Below are 20,197 nucleotides of genomic sequence, written 5' to 3' on the forward strand. Positions count from 1 at the left end.
GGTTAGCCTGGTGATGGGTATTAAAGAGGGCACGTTCTGCATGGAGCACTGGGTGTGATGCACAAACAATGAATCATGGAACACTACATCTAAAACTAATGATGTAATGTATGGTGATTAACGTAACAACAAAAAAATAAAAGATGTATAGTACAACAGAAGTTGGGGGGACTATGGCTATTGTGCAGAAAATATAAGCCTTTATTTTCATTTGATAAAAAAAAAAGACCTAAGCCGAAACCAAGAGTCGGACACTCAACTGACTAAGCCACCCAGGCACCCCAAGAAAAACTACTTTTTAATAAAAAAGAACCAAAAAGTTTTGTCCCATTAGGGTGAAAGCATAAGTTAGCCAACTGATTTACTATTGTTGTCTATCTGGAGTCATGTAACCATAATAAATTCTTAACCAATCATAACAAATTCATCTCTACAGATTAAAATGCTTCATAAATTACTAATCTCTAAAGTCTCTTCCTGTTCTGTTAGTAGAATAGATTCTGTTCTCATCATTCAATTATAAAAGTTACAATATAATACCATTTGCTAGGTCAATCTGTCTTACTAGAGGTAGAAAGGATTAATGTTTTAAATGAATTAAACTAATTAAGCTTTGGTAATTTAGGATTGTCACATTATGAAAAACCTAGTTGTATAATGAGGAAGGAGGAAACTGCATTAATCATTAAGGATTGTTCATATTCTTTAAGACTAGTTCCTGTTTATGAAATTGGTTATCAACTATGATGCAAAAAATCTGTAAGTCAAATTCTACTTCCTTCCTGTCAATTTGTCCCTCATCAATTAATCAGTATATAAACTCAACATACCCTTATATTTTCAAATAACCTTTTATATTCCATTAATAGAAGTTAGAATTATCTTTGAGGTAATTTTTCTTCCTTCATAAGTTAAATGATAGTAGCGTACTGGCACATGAATAAACAATGGAATAGAAAAGAATCCAAAAAGAAACTGCATATAAAGACATCTGATTCATGACCAAAGAAGCAGTACAGAAAAAAATTGGTTTTTCAATAAATGATACTAGGTCAACTGCATATTCACAAAAGAAAAAAAATGAATGAGCCCTATTTCACACCATATCAAAAATAAATTCCAAGGCTTTCTAACTATGATTCAAAATCCTGAATGATGCAACAAAGAATTGATAAACTTGACTACATTAAAATTAAAATCTTAAAGAATTTTAAAAATCCTGTGCATGATACAAAAATGAGAAACTGGGAGAGTATATTTGCAATTTCTCACAAATAAATGGCTAATATCCTTAATACACAAAGAACTCTTAGAAATCAATGGGTAAGAGACACATAGAAAAGTGAGCAAAATAAACAATCACCTACAGTCGATCCCCACACAATACAAAAATTATAACCAGAATAACTCACAATAGGAGAAATGCAAATTAAACAACACTGAGATACCACATCTCACCTATCAGACTGGCAAAAATGAAAAGTTATGACACATTCCTTTGTGAAGGATGTGCGGAAACAGGCGCTCTTATAAGTTGCTGGTGAGAACGCAGCTGGATGTGGTCTTATGAAAGGCATCCAGCAATGTCTACACTTACTTTGTTCCCAGCAACCCACCTCTAGGAATTTCACCTGAAGACATACCCCCAATAATACAAAAATACATACACTTAAGGCTACTCAATGCAGTACTGCCTTTTAAAAAAGATTGTTTATTTATTTGAGAGAAAGAGAGAGCACAAGCAGGGGGGAGAGGTAGAAGGAGAGGGAGAAGCAGACTCCCCGCTGAGCAGGGAGCCCAACTCGGGGCTCGATCCCAGGACCCTGGGATCATGACCTGAGCTGAAGGCAGACACTTAACCAACTGAGCCACCCAAGCGCCTCTGCAGCATTGTCTTTAATTGCAAAATACTGGAAACACTTTGAATGCCCATACCAGGGCAGTAGCTCAATAAACTATAGTATATCTGTACAAAGACACATTAAAGAGAATGAGAAAGACTGCTATAAATTGGTGTAAAGAGATTTCTAGAATACATTAAGTGAAAAAAAGCAAAGTGCAGAAACAGATCTAATTATGGCAACTTCTGTGTAACAAAGGGGAAATAACACAATAAATATACATGTATCTGATCATTTATGCAAAAAGAAACACAGGAAGGAGAAAAACAAAAACCCAACTAGACTGTTTACCTCCTAGGGATGGCTGGGGACAGAAGGAATGGGGTAGGGGAGGGGCACTTCTCTGAATACATCATCTCCTAATTCTGACATGTGGAACTGAACCTTAGTAGTGTTTCACATGCTCGCAGTTAATTAATTAATTAAACAAGGGTAGGGGAAACCCTAAAATGGAACACAATAGGAACAAATGGACCCAACTGCATTTCAAATAAATAACACAGCCACACAGGGTGGAGGGTAAGGGAAGAATCCAAGTATCTTCTGAAAACAGTATTTTGACTATAAATCCTCAAACTCTCAAGCTAAAGACCAAAAAAAGTATACACTTTGAACTCTACCTGGCAGATTTGTTTTTGGCAGTGGTACGATGAGCAATTCTGTAACTACTGCCTACATATTCTAGGATTGAGAAAATAAATATATTATAATGAAAGCCAGGTTTCTCACTGTCGGGAGACTGGGATTACAATTACAGAGAGTGAAAAGTCTACTCTAAATACTGTCAAGTGGATTTGGAAGTAACAGTATGAACTCATAAGGTTTTAATATATATGGAGGGAAAAAGACACAGAAATTGATAAACACACGTGTGTGTGTTTCCTCTCTGCTGAGCAGGCTTAAAAACAACAATACACTCAAAGGCAATGAACACACCTAGTTTCCAAAGGCTTTATTTTTTTTAATTTAAATTCAGTTAATTAACATATAATGTATTATTTGTTTCAGGGGTACAGGTCTGTGATTCATCAGTGTTACTTAACACCCAGTGCTCACCAGAACACACCTTCCCAATGTCCAAAGGCTTTAAGTGCCATCCTCCACTAAAAGGAACAAGACCTTCTTCTTGAAGAAGAGGCTGACTCTGGGCTAGGTATGGAGAAATAGAAAACTTCTCATGTCAGAAATTAAGGGGTTGCTCAAAAAATAGGAACACACTGAAAGAACACCAGAGTCAGCTCGAAGGGGCTCTCACTGACCAAATAGGGGACAATAAAATGATGCTAACCAAAAAAAAAAAAAAAAAGATGCTAACCACTGACAGCCCACTGAGTAAGAATCCATTCTTCCACACTGACATAAATGAATATATAGATGGAGCAAAAGTGAAAACTCCTTCTTTGTTTTTTTTGAAAACAACTTCTTGTAAGTAGAATGCCAACTACTAAATGTAGAAAGAATGATGGAATTCAAAAACTACTACTTGGCAAAAATCATACTAATAACTGATTCTGGAAAGGATCATAAAGAATTGCTAAAACTAGGGTATGAACGTCTGATGCGAAAGAGAATATTTACAAAGTCTCAAAGTATTTTTGACAAGATACTTATGAATTACAAAAGGAACATGGTAACCTGATAGCGGAAAAACCAGACATTACCTTAACCAAATTAAGTTAGTATCACCAGGAATGGAACAGATTGACCAATGCTGCACCAAAGACATGTGGCTTCTGTGGAACTTCTGCCCCAAACCCATAACCCCAACCTAATCACAAAGAAACACTGAGAAACCTAAATCTGGAGGACAGTCTACCAAATAAACTGGCCTACATTCTTTAGTAACAGCCAGGTCACAAAAGATAAAGACTGAGGAACTGTCCCAAATTTAAGAAGAAAAGAAGAACGTGACAACTAAATGTAATTCACTATCCTGGATTGAAAGCTGGACCAGAAAAAAAAATGTTCTTCTTTTTTGCTAAAATGGACATTAGCACAATTGGTGAAATTTAATTAAAGTCTAGAGATGAGAAACTAGCATTTTATCAATGTTCACTTCCAGATCTGGTAATTGTACTATGCTTATAAAAGAGAACAGGGGTGCCTCGGTGGCTCAGTCGGTTAAGCATCTGCCTTCCACTCAGATCATGATCTCGGGGTCTGCTTCTCCCTCTCCCTCTGTGCGCTCTCTTGCTCTCGCTCTCACTCTCTCTCAAGTAAATAAGTAAAAATCTTTAAAAAAAATAATTCTATATAGATTGAGGATCTAAATATAAAATGTAAAATAATAACACTCTTGAAAAAAGTACTGGAAACTGTCTTCTTGACCTTGGGATAGGGAAAGATTTTATAAACACACACACACCCCTAACCTAAACAAAAGATTAACAAACTGGACTATATTAAAATTAAGAACTTCCATTTATCAAAAGATACCATTAAAAGAGAAAGAGAAGGCAAAGAGTGGGAGAACATTATGTGCAACACAAATAAATGACAAAGGGCTCATATCTAGAATAGATGTGAATATATATATTCAGAATATAAATATATATAAATATATTAATATTAATAAATATATTATACTTGAATATAATATATTGTATATTATATTAATATTAATAAATATATTCAAAATATAAATCAGTACAAAAAAACACACTACACCACCTCATACCCATTTCTATGGCTACTATAAAAAAAAAAGTGCTGGTGAGGACATGGAAAAATTAAAACACTTGTTGGGAAGAGAATTCCTTGGTGGGAATGGAAATGGTGAAGCTGCTGTGGAAAACAGTTATGGAGGCTCCTCAAAAATTAAAAATAGAATTACCATATGACCCAGAAATTCCATTTCTGAGTATATACCCAAAAAACTGAAAGCAGGGCTTCTATGAGATATTTATACATACATGTTCACAGCTATTATTTACAATAGCCAAAAGTCCATGTGGAAATAACCCGAGTGTCCACTGATGGAAGAATGGATAAGCAAAATGTCGTATTTACATACAGTGGAATATTACTCAACATTTAAAAAGGAAATTCTGGGGTGCCTGGCTGGCTCAGTCGGTGGAGCATGTGACTCTTGGTCTCAGGGTTGTGAGTTCGAGCCCCATATTGGGTGTAGAGATTACTTGAAAAAAACAAAATCTTTAAAAAAAAAAAAAAAAGGCAATTCTGACACATGCTACAGTGTAGATGAATGCTGAGGACATTACGCTAAGTGCAATAAGCCAGTGGCAAAAAGACAAACACTGTGTGATTCCACTCATATGAGGTACTTATGTAGTCAGATTCACAGAGACAGAAAGTACGACAATAGTTGCCAGGGGCTAGGGAGGGGGAATGGGGAGTTGTTGTTTAATGGGGACAGAGTTTCAGTTTTGCAAGATGAAAGTTTTGGAGATGGATGGTGCTAATGGTTGCTCAATGTGAATGTACTTATTGCTACTGAACTGTACACTTAAAAATGGTTAAGATGATAAATGTTATGTGTATTTTATCACACACACAAAAAAAGTTGAAAAAGATAACACAGTAGCAAAATGGGCAATTGATTTGAACAGGCATTTCACAAAGAGGATATCTAACTGTCCACTAAACATATAAAAGTAAGATATGAAAAGGTGCTTAATTCCATTGATAATAATGCAAATGCGAATTAAAGCCACTTCAGACCACTCCTTGACCACTTCAGCCACTCCTTGATCTGGGTGGTGGCTGCAGAGTATGTGCACTTTGTGGTGATTCACTAAGCTGAACACAGATACCGTGTAAACTGTTCTGAATGTATACTTCATCAAAAAAACAGGGGTGCCTGGCTGGCTCAGTCAGAAGAGCATGCAACTCTTGATCTCAGCTGGGGTCATGAGTTTGAGCCCCATGTTGGGTGTAGAGATTACTAAAAATAAACAAACTTGAAAAAGGTTTAAAACAAACAAAATAAAACTATTTTCCAACTTCCTTTTACACGAAGAAGCTACTTGCAGGCTGATATCTTTCCATATTTCAATTTTTGTTATATAATTCTGCAAATACATGTGCACTTCCATACATAAACATTCCCCATCAACAACAGTTCAAAAAATTTCTGAAATTGATGAAGGGAAGACATTTTTAGCCTCCTTATTAATAACAGATGCAAAATGCAAATTATTTGGCAAAAACCTAGATACAGGAGCGCCTGGTTGGGCCAGTCGGTAGAGCATCCAACTCATGATCTCAGGGTTGTGAGTTCAAGTCCCACGTTGGGTGTAGAGATTACTTAATAAAAAAAATAATAAAACTGCTGCGCAGGCGCAAGCCTGCAGATGGTGGCGGCTGAAACAGGCCATCTGAGGCGGCGGTGTTGGCCCTGCTGCTGCGGAGCCTGCGTCTGCCTGGGAACTGTTGGCTCCAGCAGGGCTCTATCACAAGAAGATTGTTGATCATCATGAAAATCCTAGAAATGTGGGGTCCCTTGACAAGACATCAAAAAATGCTACAACTGGATTGGTGGGGGCTCCAGCATGTGGTGATGTAATGAAATTGCAGATTCAAGTGGATGAAAAGGGGAAGATTGTGGACTCCAGGTTTAAAACAGTTGGCTGTGGGTCTGCTACTGCCTCCAGCTCGTTAGCCACTGAATGAGTACAAGGGAAGATGGTAGAGGAAGCCTTGACCATCAAGAACACGGACATCGCCAAGGAGCTCTATATACCACCCCCACCCCCCCCCCCCACCCGTGAAACTGCACTGCTCCATGCTGGCGGCAGATGCAATCAAGGCTGTGCTGGCGGACTACAAACTGAAATAAGAAACCAAAAAAGGAGAGGTGGAGAAGAAATGAGCCCTCAGCAAAGCTTGCAGCCAGGTCATACCTGCTGTCTGTCCACTCGCTGTGCAATCACTATAGATGTTCGGGAGCCCCCCACACTACAGTAAAGGAGCTCTGAGACACACACAGCACTTGCTGGTCACGTGGTGGCTCACATGCAAGCAAAATACACAGTTTACTCATTCCAAGTCCTGTGCTTTCTTTCAGCCCACTCTTATTGCCTTAACCCAGTTTGTGTATATTTTGAATTGTGTGTATGGCTTCAAAACTGAAATCAGTCACAAAGTCTCAAGTCTCAAGCGGTAGTCCAGGAAGTGCGCAAAGATCTAATTTCACCCGAGGGCGCCTGGGTGGCTCAGTTGGTTAAGCGACTGCCTTCGGCTCAGGTCATGATCCTGGAGTCCCGGGATCGAGTCCCGCATCGGGCTCCCTGCATCGGGAGTCTGCTTCTCCCTCTGACCCTCCTCCCTCTCATGCTCTTGGTCTCTCATTCTCTCTCTCTCAAATAAATAAATAAAAAAAAAAAATCTTAAAAAAAAAAAAAGATCTAATTTCACCCGAATCTATCTTGGAGAAGATTACCAATAGAAGGCCATGGTATGATTATTTGATAGAACTAATTATTGTACATAAAACAGATCTGCATATAAAATAAAAGAATGTAAGACCAAAAATAATAATAAAATTAAAATTAAAAAATTTTTTAAAAGAATGTTTAAAAAAAAACCTTCTAGATAAATATGATGAAATAATACAACCAACGTATCCATGCTTCTCAAGGTAAAGTCCAAGTTTCATGGTCTGCATCATCAACTCAAAATTTAAGGTTAGTTTTAAAACTTGCCTTTCAAGTTTCAGAGATGGATTATTCAATCATACGGTTAACTAATTTTCATACTGAAAAGGCATGACCACAAATAATCATTAAGAGTCATCAATTATTTAAATAGATTCTAACTGCTATTTACCAATTCTCATCTATTAACTTTTAGAAAAAAGTATTCTTTTTGAATATTCTTTTGAATGAAGAAGTGTATTGCTTCTACAAGATTAACCAGGAACACCTGAGCAGTGTGTGAAACCTGCAAAGTGCATGCATATAGGAGACCAACCCTATGTGGCAAATAATCCTCTCTGCTCACTGTGACAAAGAATTAGCCAAACGAAGGCCCCGAATCAGATGTCACAGCTACTCACAAGAATGGGAACAATTTCCTCAAAACTCACTGAACAGCAGTAATGCTGTATTTTATATTTACAAAAACTCCAATCAGCAATGAGGTGCTCTCGTCAAAAAGGTGCTTTCTCCTACACCTCAACTAGATCTAGCCTCAAACAATATTTGAAATGAAAGAGGTAAAGAAATGCATATCCCCATGCCCGCCACTACAAGGAAAGTGCTGAATACTGTGCAGTGACAGAGACACACATGTGGGTGTCCCCATGAATGGGTGAGTACGTGTACGTGGTGTCTATATGACTAAAAGCCAAAGGCCTCATTCATCTGGTTAGTCATCAATGCTCCATCACAGTTACAGGAATTCAAGTTGTGGGAAGTGTCCAAATGCTAGAGAAAGCACAGTGAAATATGAAAACTTAGGAAAATAAGTTTGTGGAGTCTCCAAGTCCTTTTGATCTTTTCAATTTTTCTGTTCATTTTCACTATTTTCTTTTTTTTTTTTTAAGATTTTATTTATTTATTTGACAGAGAGAGACACAACAAGAGAGGGAACACAAGCAGTGGGAGAGGGAGAAGCAGGCTTTCCGCTGAGCAGGGAGCCTGATTCGGGGTTTGATCCCAGGACCCTGGGATCACGACCCGAGCCGAAGGCAGATGCCTTCGAGCCAAAGGCAGACTGAGCCACCCAGGCGCCCCACTATTTTCTTCTTTCCTTCTTTGTCTTTTCACTTCAACTTCTATTCAGTGACTTTTTCCTTCTCCTTTCTTAAGTAAAAGCTATTGCTTCAGGCTAAAGTGTTCCCAAGTAGTTTCGCCTCTTCTAAGACCCTCCTCACTACATACATACACACCACCCCCTACTTATGTGAGGCAACCAAGGACAGCCAAAGCTATGGGCAGTGGCGTGTGCTGGCACACAGCAGATACACAGTGGTTTTGCTTTACAACGAAAAAGTACTCACTGTTCAAAACCAAACTACCATCAGCTCCAGATACAGGCCTCAGAAGATGTGACATGCCTGTTCAGGGCATACTTCACAGGAAACCTTCAAAGACCGTGCCTGCCACTGATGAGGAGGCAACAGAAGTAAAGCAGTAGAACACATCCACTGCCAGTGTTGCAACCTGTTCTTCCAGTCACGTAAATAACAGGTCACCCAGTCACACAGGCACTCTGAAGACACCCCCAGCAAGTGAGTAACCAGTTAGGTCAGAAAATGACAGCTATCTTACACAAGAGTGGCAGCACTGCCATCAAGGAAGTAATTCAGGGTGTTGATTCAGACTAACGGAAGTAGGGCAAAGGTCTATTCCTGGTACCATTCTCTGGGCCATAGGATGACACCCAGCAGCTCATCAAAACTGGAGCAAGGAGAAAATCTGGGGGCACCTCCAAGCCCGTGGAGTAAGTCTGGGTTTAGTTCTGATAACCCTGGAATAGAAAAACCAGCATTTCCAGCTAGATCTTTCAACACATAAGGAAGTCCCTCATTAGCTGTTCCATGAGGTGCTTCTTAAAATAATTAAGCCACAATCTATCAAAGCCCTGCCTGGACAAAAGGCTTTTGAATGGATCATGTTTCAAACAGTGCTTAGTTTCTCCTATGAGACTAGCACTAACCCTCTCCAGGTTTTCCCCACAGAGTCAGTTTCTACTCAAAACACAAAATTCCCAGGACAAACAAGCAAAGAATAAGTGGATTCTGCACTAAGAAAGACTAGAAGACTGTATGGATCTCTGTGCAATATACCTAAGATCTGACCGGCAGAAAAATGGCCCGTAGTCATCTTGTCCCTTGGGTGGTCCAAAACAACACAGACACTGAGAGCACCCCACAGAAAAAGACTATTCTTTTCAGGAATCAGTCCTGAGCCAGTAAAAGTGTCTAGAGATAATCAATAAAAATGCTACTACCTGGGGCGCCTGGGTGGCTCAGTCATTAAGCGTCTGCCTTCAGCTCAAGTCATAATCCCAGGGTCCTGGGATCGAGCCCCAAGTTGGGCTCCCTGCTCCGCAGGAAGTCTGCTTCTCCCTCTCCCTCTGCCCCCCTACTGCTTGTGTGCTCTCTCTCTCTCTCAAATAAGTAAATCTTAAAAAAAAAAAAAATGCTGTCATTTATGAAGCCCTTGCCATGTGCCAGACTCTGTGCTACCCACTTCCATACATTCCTCATTTCATCCTGATCATGGTGCTGTGAAGCACATGCAAACAAAGCCAGGGTCTGTCTGCTTCTGAAGCCCGCAGTCACCATCCTGTACTAACAAGAACCGAACCAGCCTCGAAAAGAGCGTAAAGAAAACTAGTTAAGCTCCAACTAAATTAATATCGCCCAATTTTAACAGGATTAATACGGGATCAGTTGTCAGAAAAAGAAGAACAGTTTATGGTGTGCAAGGGGGTGGGGTGGGATTAAAAATACCCTCCCTAGGCGTTTCAGGAATGTTATTGCTGGTCATCCTTTAAGACCTACCACACATGCTCTTTCACAAAACCTTCACAGGCTAGCAACAATGTTTTCCTGAAATGCCTATGCTGTCCTCCTACTCCCCCAGGGAATCTGACTTTTTTGCATGTATTTTAGCTATGCATGTATGTGACAACCTCCACCCGTTACACCACAAGCTCCCTAAAGAAAAGATTCTAACTCCAGCTCACACTGGCACAAGAGCCTTGCACAAGGCAAGTGCTCAATGATATGTTTCATAAACAAGTCTACTATTTGGTTTCATTTGTAAAGCCAAACCAAACAAACCAAGTCTACCACACTGTGAACTCTTCAAAGGCTATGTGTTCTCAGCACCAGCAGAGGGCGAATCCTAAACAATGTTTATTTAATAAATCAAACATCATACTAAGATTCGCTCCTTCTAAAATCCATCACATATTCAAACATTGCCACATTAATACCTTTGACAACGATGCTGCTGTTCCAGGTTTTACAAGTTTGCCTCCTGTAGATGCTGAAGAGCTGTTTTCAGGTTTTGTTTTTTCTACTGTTTGCGTTTTGCTTATCCCAGACACTTTAGGCACTGAGCCAACACTCCTGCTTGCTTTCTTCATTCTGGGTTGCCTCTTCGTGATGCATTTACAAGCAAATCTGTGGAAAGAAATGGCATTATACTAAGAACACAACTGGAAGAAAGCTCTTTAGAAATTTATTTCTGAAAATTTTTACCATGCAATAAATAAAAATGTTTGAAAGCTGGGCGCCTGGGTGGCTTAGTCCCTAAGTGTCTGCCTTCAGCTCAGGTCATGACTGGGAAGCAGGAAGCCTGTTTCTCCCTCTCCCACTCCCCCTGCTTGTGTTCCCTCTCTCGCTGTCTCTCTCTCTGTCAAATAAATAAATAAAATCTTTAAAAAAATGTTTGAAAACTAGATACTGATACAGAAAATAAAAAGTTGAAAAGCTCTTAGACTTGCTGATCAGAATGCACCCCACGTTTAAGGCTTCCTCCTTGAATATTACTAACTTGAAACTATTTCTAGTTCAGTCATTAAAAGGAATACCCTAGGGGCCGCCTGGGTGGCTTAGACAGTTTAGGGTCTGACTCCTGATTTTGGCTCAGGTCATGATCTCAGGGTCCTGAGACTGAGCCCACATCCAGCTCCATGCTGAGCCTGGAGCCTGCTTAAGATTTCTCTCTCCCTCTCCCTGCCACCCCCCCACCTGCCACCTGCAGGACCACATGCACGAACTCTCTAAGAAAAAAAAAAAAAAGGGATATCATAGATCTCTAATGGAACTGGCTAAATACAATACAGCATACATTATCCTTAGCAATTAATGAAGCAATAATCATCCTGGCATTTGAGAATTAGCCATTTTGTAGGTATTTAAGTTAAGGGTGAGCATATTTTCTAAATTATCTGGCACAGTCTTAATTTCAAGTATCTGCTGTGATAACCTCCCATAAGCCAGGAGAACATCCCAGAAACTCCAACATTTAGGCTCTAAATATATTTCCCAGCATATCTCTTTTATCAAGAGGCAGTATCAAAATTCCTTATCAGAACGTAAACCTCAGGGGCACCTGGGTAGCCCAGTCAGTTGGGTGCCTGCCTTCGGCTCGGGTCATTATCCCAGAGTCCTAGGATCGAGCCTCGCATCAGGCTCCCTGCTCAGTGGGGAGTCTGCTTCTCCCTCTCCCTCTGCCCCTCACCCTGCTCATGCTCTCTCTCATGTGCTCTCTCTCAAATAAATTAAAAAAAAAAAAAAAAAGGACATAAATCTCAACTTTTTGGTTCAGAAAACAGGACCATCTACATACCTGTAAGGAATGTGACAAGTCTACCACCTAAACAGCTCATGCTTGATTTCACAGCTTAGATGACTTGAAATAACACTGGCAGCACACAAAACTGCACCCAAATAAATGCTTAGATATATCTTTATTAACTAAACTAGAAAAGCAATCCCTACAGTAAGTAATATCAGGTGTGGAAAGATGTCATGGACCAGGTTGGCTTTCACAAAAATGAAAGTCTATTTGAATAGAAACAGTTTTGTGTATGATGACTCTGAGAAACTACTATGACCACAAAAAGAGGCTGTTCTATTCTGTGAAGATTTCTACACACTAATAAAAGTAAACTTACAGAATAACCTTTTGGAAAAGAAAACGCTCGTCCCAATAGCCTTAAGTAGTACTTTACCTACACTGAGGTTGAACACTCCAGATTTATCTTGCCTTGACATAATACAAACTGTACCAACAGGTTTGGTGGCAGGAACACTGAGACAGGGCAAAGGGGGCTCTGCTCCTCCCCTCAACATGGTAAGGCCCTTGAGCAAAAAAGAACACTCTTATTAACAGCAACCAAAACACAGCGAAACCTCGGCAGCAAGTCTATGCTTTCCTCAACTACAGAATGAAGGAATGACACTGGATCCATTGCTAACTCAAAGTACTGTGGAAAAATCAAGCTCCTAAGAACCTTTCCTTCAACTTTTCACTTCCCCTTTTTATTTACCTGCTCTTTTCTAAGTCTCATATCTTATAGATGGTTCCCTGAAGTTTCTTTCTTCTCTTCTCCAAATTCCACACCCACACTCCTTTCTACACCACTCAGACCCTCTACCATTCTCTGCCTACTCATCCAGCTCCTGCCAAATTAAATTTTCCTAATAGAACTGACTGTAATAATAAAAATGTTTTATGTATATCTGTGCTGTCCAATACAGTAACCACTAGCACTTGTGGCTACTGAGCACTTAAAATGTGGCTGGTGTGACTAAAGAAATGCATTTTTAATTTTATTTAATTTTAACCAACTTAAACTTAAAGGTACATGGTAGCTACCATACTGGACAATGCAACAGACTGTCCCTTTCTGCTGCTACCACTTAAAACCTAATGAATTACCACTTTCCGTCCACTAGGATGGCTATAATCAAAAAGACAGAGGGGTGCCTGGCTGGTTCAGTCAGTGAAGCATTCAACTCTTGATCTTGGGATTGTAAATTCAAGCCCCATATTGGGTGTAGAGATTACTTTTTTAAAAAAATCTAAAAAAAAAAAAAAATAGATGGTAACAAATGTTGTAAAGGATATGCAGTAATTAAAACCCTCACATGCAGCTGGAAGGAATGTAAAACTGTGCAGCCGCTTTGGAAAACAGTCTAGCAGTTCCTCAAATGCTTAAACACAGTTACCATATGATCCAGCAAGTCTACTCCTGGATTAATACCCAAGAGAAATGAAAACATTTGTCCACAAATTTATATACAAATATCCACAGACACATTATTCATAATAGCCACAAACTGGAAACAACCCAAACAACCTCAAAAAATTCTCCCAAATTAAACCATAACAGAATTCTTTGTTAGCATTTAAATTTTTACTTATCAACATGTATTTGTTATTTACTGGATATATATTACTATCACATAGTTCTGTTTATATGCCTTCTGCATACAAAATCTTTTTCTTTCAAGTCCAAATGTCTATCAATTGATGAATGGAGAAACAAAATGTGGTATATCCATCCGATGGAATATTATTTGGGCATAAAAAAGAAATGAACTACCAATACATAGTACAACCCTGAAAACATTATACCAGATAAAAGACACCAGACACAAAGAATCGTGTACTGTATGATTCCATTTATACAAATTGTCCAGAATAGGCAAATTCATAGAGACAAAAGTAAATTAGAGGTTGTCAGAGGTTAGGGTAGCAGGAATGGATACTGACAGCTAACGGACACAGGGTTTCTTTTTTGGGATGAAACATTTAGAATTAGACTGTGATAATGGCTGTGAATATACTGAAAACCAGTGAATTTTACACTTTAAAATGGGTGAATTGGGGGCGCCTGGGTGGCTCAGTTGTTTAGGCGACTGCCTTCGGCTCAGGTCATGATCCTGGAGTCCCTGGATCGAGTCCCGCATCGGGCTCCCTGCTCGGCAGGGAGTCTGCTTCTCCCTCTGACCCTCCCCCCTCTCATGTGCTCTCTCTCTCTCATTCTCTCTGCCAAATAAATAAATAAAATCTTTAAAAAAAAAAAAAAGAAAGAAAAGTAAAATGGGTGAATTGTGTGGCACATGAATTATATCTCAATAAAGTGGTTATAAAAACAAAACAAAAAACACCCGGGGAGCCTAGCTGGCTCAGTTGGAAGAGCATGCAACTCTCGATGTGAGTTCAAGCCCCAAGTTGGGTGTACAGATTACTTAAAAATAAAATCTTAAAGGGGAGTCTGGGAGGGTCAGTTGTTAGGCGTCTGCCTTCGGCTCAGGTCATGATCCCAGGGTCCTGGGATTGAGCCCCGCATCGGGTTCCCTGCTCAGCAGGAAGCCTGCTTCTCCCTCTCCCACTCCGCCTGCTTGTGTTCCCTCTCTCGCTGTGTCTCTCTCTGTCAAATAAATAAATAGAATCTTTGAAAATAAATAAATAAAATAAAATAAAATAAAATCTTTAAAAAAAAAAACCTAATGAACATCAAACAAGGACTTCTAGAAAGTAGATCCGAACATTATAAAATACCCGATAAGTCAGGGCGCCTGGGTGGCTCAGTCGTTAAGCGTCTGCCTTCGGCTCAGGTCATGATCCCGGGGTCCTGGGATCGAGCCCCACATCGGGCTCCCTGCTCGGCGGGAAGCCTGCTTCTCCCTCTCCCGCTCCCCCTGCTTGTGTTCCCTCCCTCGCTGTGTCTCTCCCTGTCAAATAAATAAATAAAATCTTAAAAAAAAAAAAAAAAACCGATAAGATAAAGAGAAGGACTACAGTTTTGCAAAGATCAGAGAGAAGACAAGCAGCATAGCCAAAAGCTTTAAAAATGCTGAGATACACACTGGTCCAAGACACTGGCAGCTTGAGATCTTAGATCTTAGACCACTCATTCTTACCCACATTGGACCCAAAGCTCCCTTTCTCCAACAAATATGTAAATATACCTTTACTACTGAAGTGGAATCCAAAGCTAACTTATTTATTATATACACACAGGTACTTTCTAAAAATATCTACATAATATGGCAACTAAAACATAAAAAATAAAAATAATTTGTAATAAATGTGAATTTCAATATGTGAATTTTCAAGCAAGACTATATGAGGAATAAAAGAGTAAGAAATCCACACCTCTAAGTTAAATCACTGTGAATTTGACTACAAAGAGTCTTGACTTGGGCAGTTTGTAGTACTGAAACTCAGATACCATGCCATCTATCATGCATGCTATCAACAATGTGATTTTCTAAAAGGATGAATCACTCTTAGTGTGATGGTTAATTTTATATGCCAACTTGACTGAGCCATGGAGTGCACAGACATTTGGTTAAATTATTCTGGGTGTGAGGATGTTTCTTTTTCTTTTCTTTTTTTTTTTGAATAAGATCTGGTTTTGTTTTGTTTTTAGGTTTTTTTCGTGAGGATGTTTCTGAATGAGATTAACATTTGAATTTACAGAGACTCCTGACTCTTTGAGTTGGGATGTTGGTCTTTTCCCATCTTTGGACTCCACTTGAAAAATTGGCTCTTCTTCCGTCTCAGTCCCCCCAACTTTCAGACTTGAATTTACAAGTGATTCTCAGGCCTTCAGACTTGGACTGGAACTTACACTGTTGGTTCTCCTGGGTCTCAAGCTTGCCGATTGCAGATCCTGGTCCTTCTCAGCTTCCATGATCATGTGAGCCAACTCCTTATAATAAATCTGTGTGTGTGTGTGTGTGTGTGTGTGTGTGTGTGTGTGTGTGTGTCTAGATCCTACTGGTCTGTTCCTCTGGAGAACCCTGACTAATACATTTGGTAAAGCTGAAAACAAAACAATTTCTCCTCAATGTCTACAGTAACTGCATTCCTGGAAAATTCCATCTATACCAAAATTACACTTAAAAAATGCCCTCTTTGTGTAAAATGGAATTAGATTCTAGGCTCAGTCATAAAGTTTTTTTCTTTTTTTTTTAAGATTTTATTTATTTATTTGACACAGAGAGATAGCAAGAGAGTGAGCACAAGCAGGGGGAGCGGCAGGCAGGCAGAGGGAGAGGGAGAAGCAGGATCCCCACCAAGCACGGAGCCCGATGTGGGGTTCAATCCCAGAACCCTGGGATCATGACCTGAGCTGAAGGCAGCTGCTTAACAGACTGAGCCATCCAGGCGTCCCATAAATGGTTTTTTTCTATCTACGTAAATCATTCAACAAGATATTCCAAAGTTGTGGCAGATGACAGGAAAAGTTTTGATTTTGCAGAACTGATACTTCATTGAGTCTAGAATCCCATGGCCCCTACTTACTAAATTTCAATAGCAACCACCAACCATTGAGATGAGAAAAGCTTCCATGATTTTCTAAAATGACCCCTATCTAAGGGCAAAGATCCTCAAAAATGGATTCTAATTCACCAGCGGATCTTGTCCCCTACCTGGTTAAGAAGAAGGAATCGCTAACCTTGCCTCTCGAGTCCCCTGAGCATGGGAGAGATTACAGAGTAGAGGGAAAGGACCAGCACAGTTCATAGCACTTCAAGTGTCTAAAAGTTGAAAAAAGGAGTAAAATTTTTTAAAAATTAAAAAAAAAAAGGGACGCCTGGGTGGCTCAGTCAGTTGGACATCTGCCTTCAGCTCAGGTCATGATCCTGGGGTCCTGAAATCGAGTCCTGCGTTGGGCTCCTTGCTCAGCAGGAGCCTGCTTCTCCCTCTTCCTCTGCCTGCCACTATCCCTGCTTGTGCTCTCTCACACTCTCTCTTATTAACAAATAAATAAATAAAATTAAAAAAAAAAAAGTTGAAAAAAGGGGTGTGGTGTAAGTTACTACTATCCCTTCCCCAATCCTGCTCAGGGCTGTCATCAGTACCCGGCACTATTTCTAGTCCAGAGAAGTCAAGGTTTGGGAGGAATAAAAAGTAGCTCTCCTCACAATAATAGTATGGATCCTGCCTCTATAAATACTAAGAATAATCTCCAACTACAATAAATCCATGAAGTGGGGTGCCTGGGTGGCTCAGTCGTTAAGCGTCTGCCTTCGGCTCAGGTCATGATTCCAGGGTCCTGGGATTGAGCCCCGCATCGGGCTCCCTGCTCGGCAGGAAGCCTGCTTCTCCCTCTCCCACTCCCCCTGCTTGTGTTCCCTCTCTCGCTGTGTCTCTCTCTGTCAAATAAATAAATAAAATCTTTAAAAATAAATAAATAAATCCATGAAGTATGTTTGATGTATTTCTCAAATAATATTTCTTAAAAACATCAAAACGGATGCAGTGCTCCCAAAATAGGGAAAGGCACTAAAGGCCTTGAGCCCCTCCCATGTGGCCGGCATCATGTCCCAGCTGTGCTGTACCTGGTACAGTTCACTGAATCCTCACAAGAGCCCACATAGGCATTGACAGAGGCTCAGACAGAACTCACTCTCTCTGGGTCACCATTCAGTAGTCTGAATCCAAACCCCATACCCTGCCCACTGCTCCATACAGTCCCCAGTGCAACCACACACAATAATTCATCAGGAATGTGCAGTTTTCATCTCAATAAATATTTCACAAGATACGACCAAAATGTAACAACACTAAAACTATACTGCTCAATCTGCCCTTCTAGATTTATCTACTTGTCCTTTGGATCAGTGCTGATATTCTTGACCAAATTTTTTTCATTTTGAAGGTACTGTCATGTTATTTAATATAAAACCTATCGTTTTTAGAGCACAAAATTTATCGCCAGCTCTAAATCAGTATGTACTAAGTTACAGCTGTAAAAATAAAATTCTTAGCTATAAGCATATTAATTTATAGATACCTGCTACTTTTTAAAATTTAAAATAGTTATTTGTTAGGCATGGGCAGAGACCCAGCTGCCCTCATTTTACAGAAATAACCCTGCATTAAGGCTGCAGTCTGGGTGGCCAGAACTCTCACAAGGATGTCCCTGTACTTGGGCTCCCCAGGACAGGATTTACAGCTCCAGGAGCCCTCCCTAAAGCTAATTACACATCCACAGCCACATAAGTAGCTTGAGTTTCCTTTACATCTACAAGGAGATCACATAATTAAAACCTACTGAGGAAAACAAATAAAGGGCCATCTCTTACCTGCCAGATATGGTAGATAAAATACTACTTAAAAGTCAAAGCACGGGGCGCCTGGCTGGCTCAGTTGTAGAGCATTCGACTCTTGGTCTCAGGGTGGTGAGTTCAAGCCCCATGTTGGGTGTAGAGATTACTTGAAAAAAAAAATCAAACCACAGACTCTTAAAAATGGTAAATATTTTGGAGGCCATTAATAGGAAATCCTGCATGCAACATCACTGACAAATCTTCTAATTACAAACATCTACTGTTGGAGGAGACTACTAAAAAGTTCTGAAGCAAGTCATTATTTACTCAACATTCACTGAATACTTACTTTGTGCCATGGGAAATGCCACTTCTCTAGGACACTAGTCACACAAGGCATGAATAAATACATGGACACATAAAGATAATTAAGACAAAAATAATACCTACTTTCAAGGAGCTCACAGTTTAGTGGAAGAAACAAGATACAATAAAAAAACAGTGAAGAGGACCCCATCCTTCATAAATTTTGCTGACAAAATAAGGTAAACAGATATACAAGGCACAATGGCAGTAGAAAGAGCTAGTCCTTGGTTCTGCCTCTAGGGAACGGGGTGAGAGGTACACCTCACAGAGTTGTGAGAAAGCATGGGCTCACTTGAAGGACTCTAAGAACTTGGGTCTGGTTAGAATACAGAAATGTCAAAAGGACTAGTGGGGAAGGGCCCAGCAGGCCTTTGTCTGAAACTGGATAGCAAACTACAGACAGACTAAAGTCAGTGCAGCCCTGACTCGGATTTACAAATCCTAAAGATGAACCTGGTGCTGGTGTGGAGGATGGGCTGAAGGGGCATAACATGCTGGTGGGGCTCAAGCATGAGAAAGCCTGATCGTCATCTTCTTCCCTGTAACTCCCTTCCTCTGACCTGACTCCAAGCTCAAAAGTACCATTCTTGGGGCGCCTGGGTGACTCAGTCAGTTAAGCGTCAGACTCTTGATTGCAGCTCAGGTCATGATCTCAGGGTTGTGCGATCGAGCCCAGCGTTGGGCTCCATGCTCAGTGCAGAGCCTGCTTGTCCCTCTCCCTCTGCTCCTCCCCCCGCACTCTCTCTCACAAATAAATAAAATCTTTATTTATTTATTTTTTTTAAGATTTTATTTATTTGACAGAGAGACACAGCGAGAGAAGGAACACAAGCAGGGGGAGTGGAGAAGGAGAAGCAGGCTTCCTGCTGAGCAGGGAGCCCAATGTGGGGCTTGAACCCAGGACCCTGGGATCATGACCTGAGCCAAAGTCAGATGCTTAACGACTGAGCCACCCAGGCGCCCCTAAACAAAATCTTTAAAAAAAAAAAAAAAGTACTACTCTCGTCCCGCAGCTCTCCCAGGATCTGAAGACCACCACAGTGCTAGTTTAAGCCTGCCTTTCTTCCACCATCAACCCCATGAATCTCCAGCCACGCCTCCAGATTCCACACCATCTGTGTCCATTGGCAACTTGGTACATGGGCCCTCGGAACTGGGCACAGATGCTACACAGATCTGGTCTGGCAAGCAGAGCTCAGTGTGATATTACTTCTCTTGATCTAGACGCTGAAGCTCCTCTTAACTTAAAGAAAGAAAAGCTGCCTTTCTAGGAACTACCAGAAGCACACACTGAGTTCATGGTTACCTAATACTCACAAGTCTTTTTCACGCAAATGGCCACTGAGCTGCTTTTTCCTCTTTTTTTCCCCTAACATTTTATTACAGAAATTTTCAAACACATGGAAATGTTGAAGAAATTGTAAACACCTCACTG

The 20,197-nt window shown here is 40.2% G+C and overlaps 1 protein-coding gene, 1 long non-coding RNA gene and 1 pseudogene across 5 annotated transcripts in view; 2 read left to right on the forward strand and 1 right to left on the reverse strand.

The window, feature by feature from the left end:
• Positions 1-18,562, reverse strand: part of SPECC1L (sperm antigen with calponin homology and coiled-coil domains 1 like) — a 108,595-nt gene extending 90,033 nt beyond the window's left edge. For 3 of the 4 annotated variants that reach the window (XR_014139729.1, XM_081801737.1, XM_081801736.1), the window contains exon 1: positions 10,809-10,998. Coding sequence is in view for 3 of the 4 variants with exons in the window: in XM_081801737.1 (XP_081657863.1) it covers positions 10,809-10,961 (153 nt within the window). In the remaining variant the exon portion in view is untranslated. Of the gene's footprint in view, positions 1-10,808; positions 10,999-18,432 lie in introns of those variants that run through there. The other variant, XM_081801735.1, reaches the window with a different exon arrangement.
• On the forward strand, positions 5,295-6,732 carry LOC102732698 (iron-sulfur cluster assembly enzyme ISCU pseudogene; annotated as a pseudogene).
• LOC145716822 (uncharacterized) lies at positions 9,832-15,108 on the forward strand. The gene is made up of 2 exons (XR_014139730.1): positions 9,832-9,897; positions 15,009-15,108. It is a non-coding gene; the product is annotated as an uncharacterized LOC145716822 (long non-coding RNA).
• Positions 18,563-20,197: the final 1,635 nt, after the last annotated feature.

The sequence above is a fragment of the Leptonychotes weddellii genome, chromosome 13 (genome assembly GCF_054177405.1).
Source record: "Leptonychotes weddellii isolate Sample4059 chromosome 13, ASM5417740v2, whole genome shotgun sequence".
Classification (NCBI taxonomy): domain Eukaryota; kingdom Metazoa; phylum Chordata; class Mammalia; order Carnivora; family Phocidae; genus Leptonychotes; species Leptonychotes weddellii.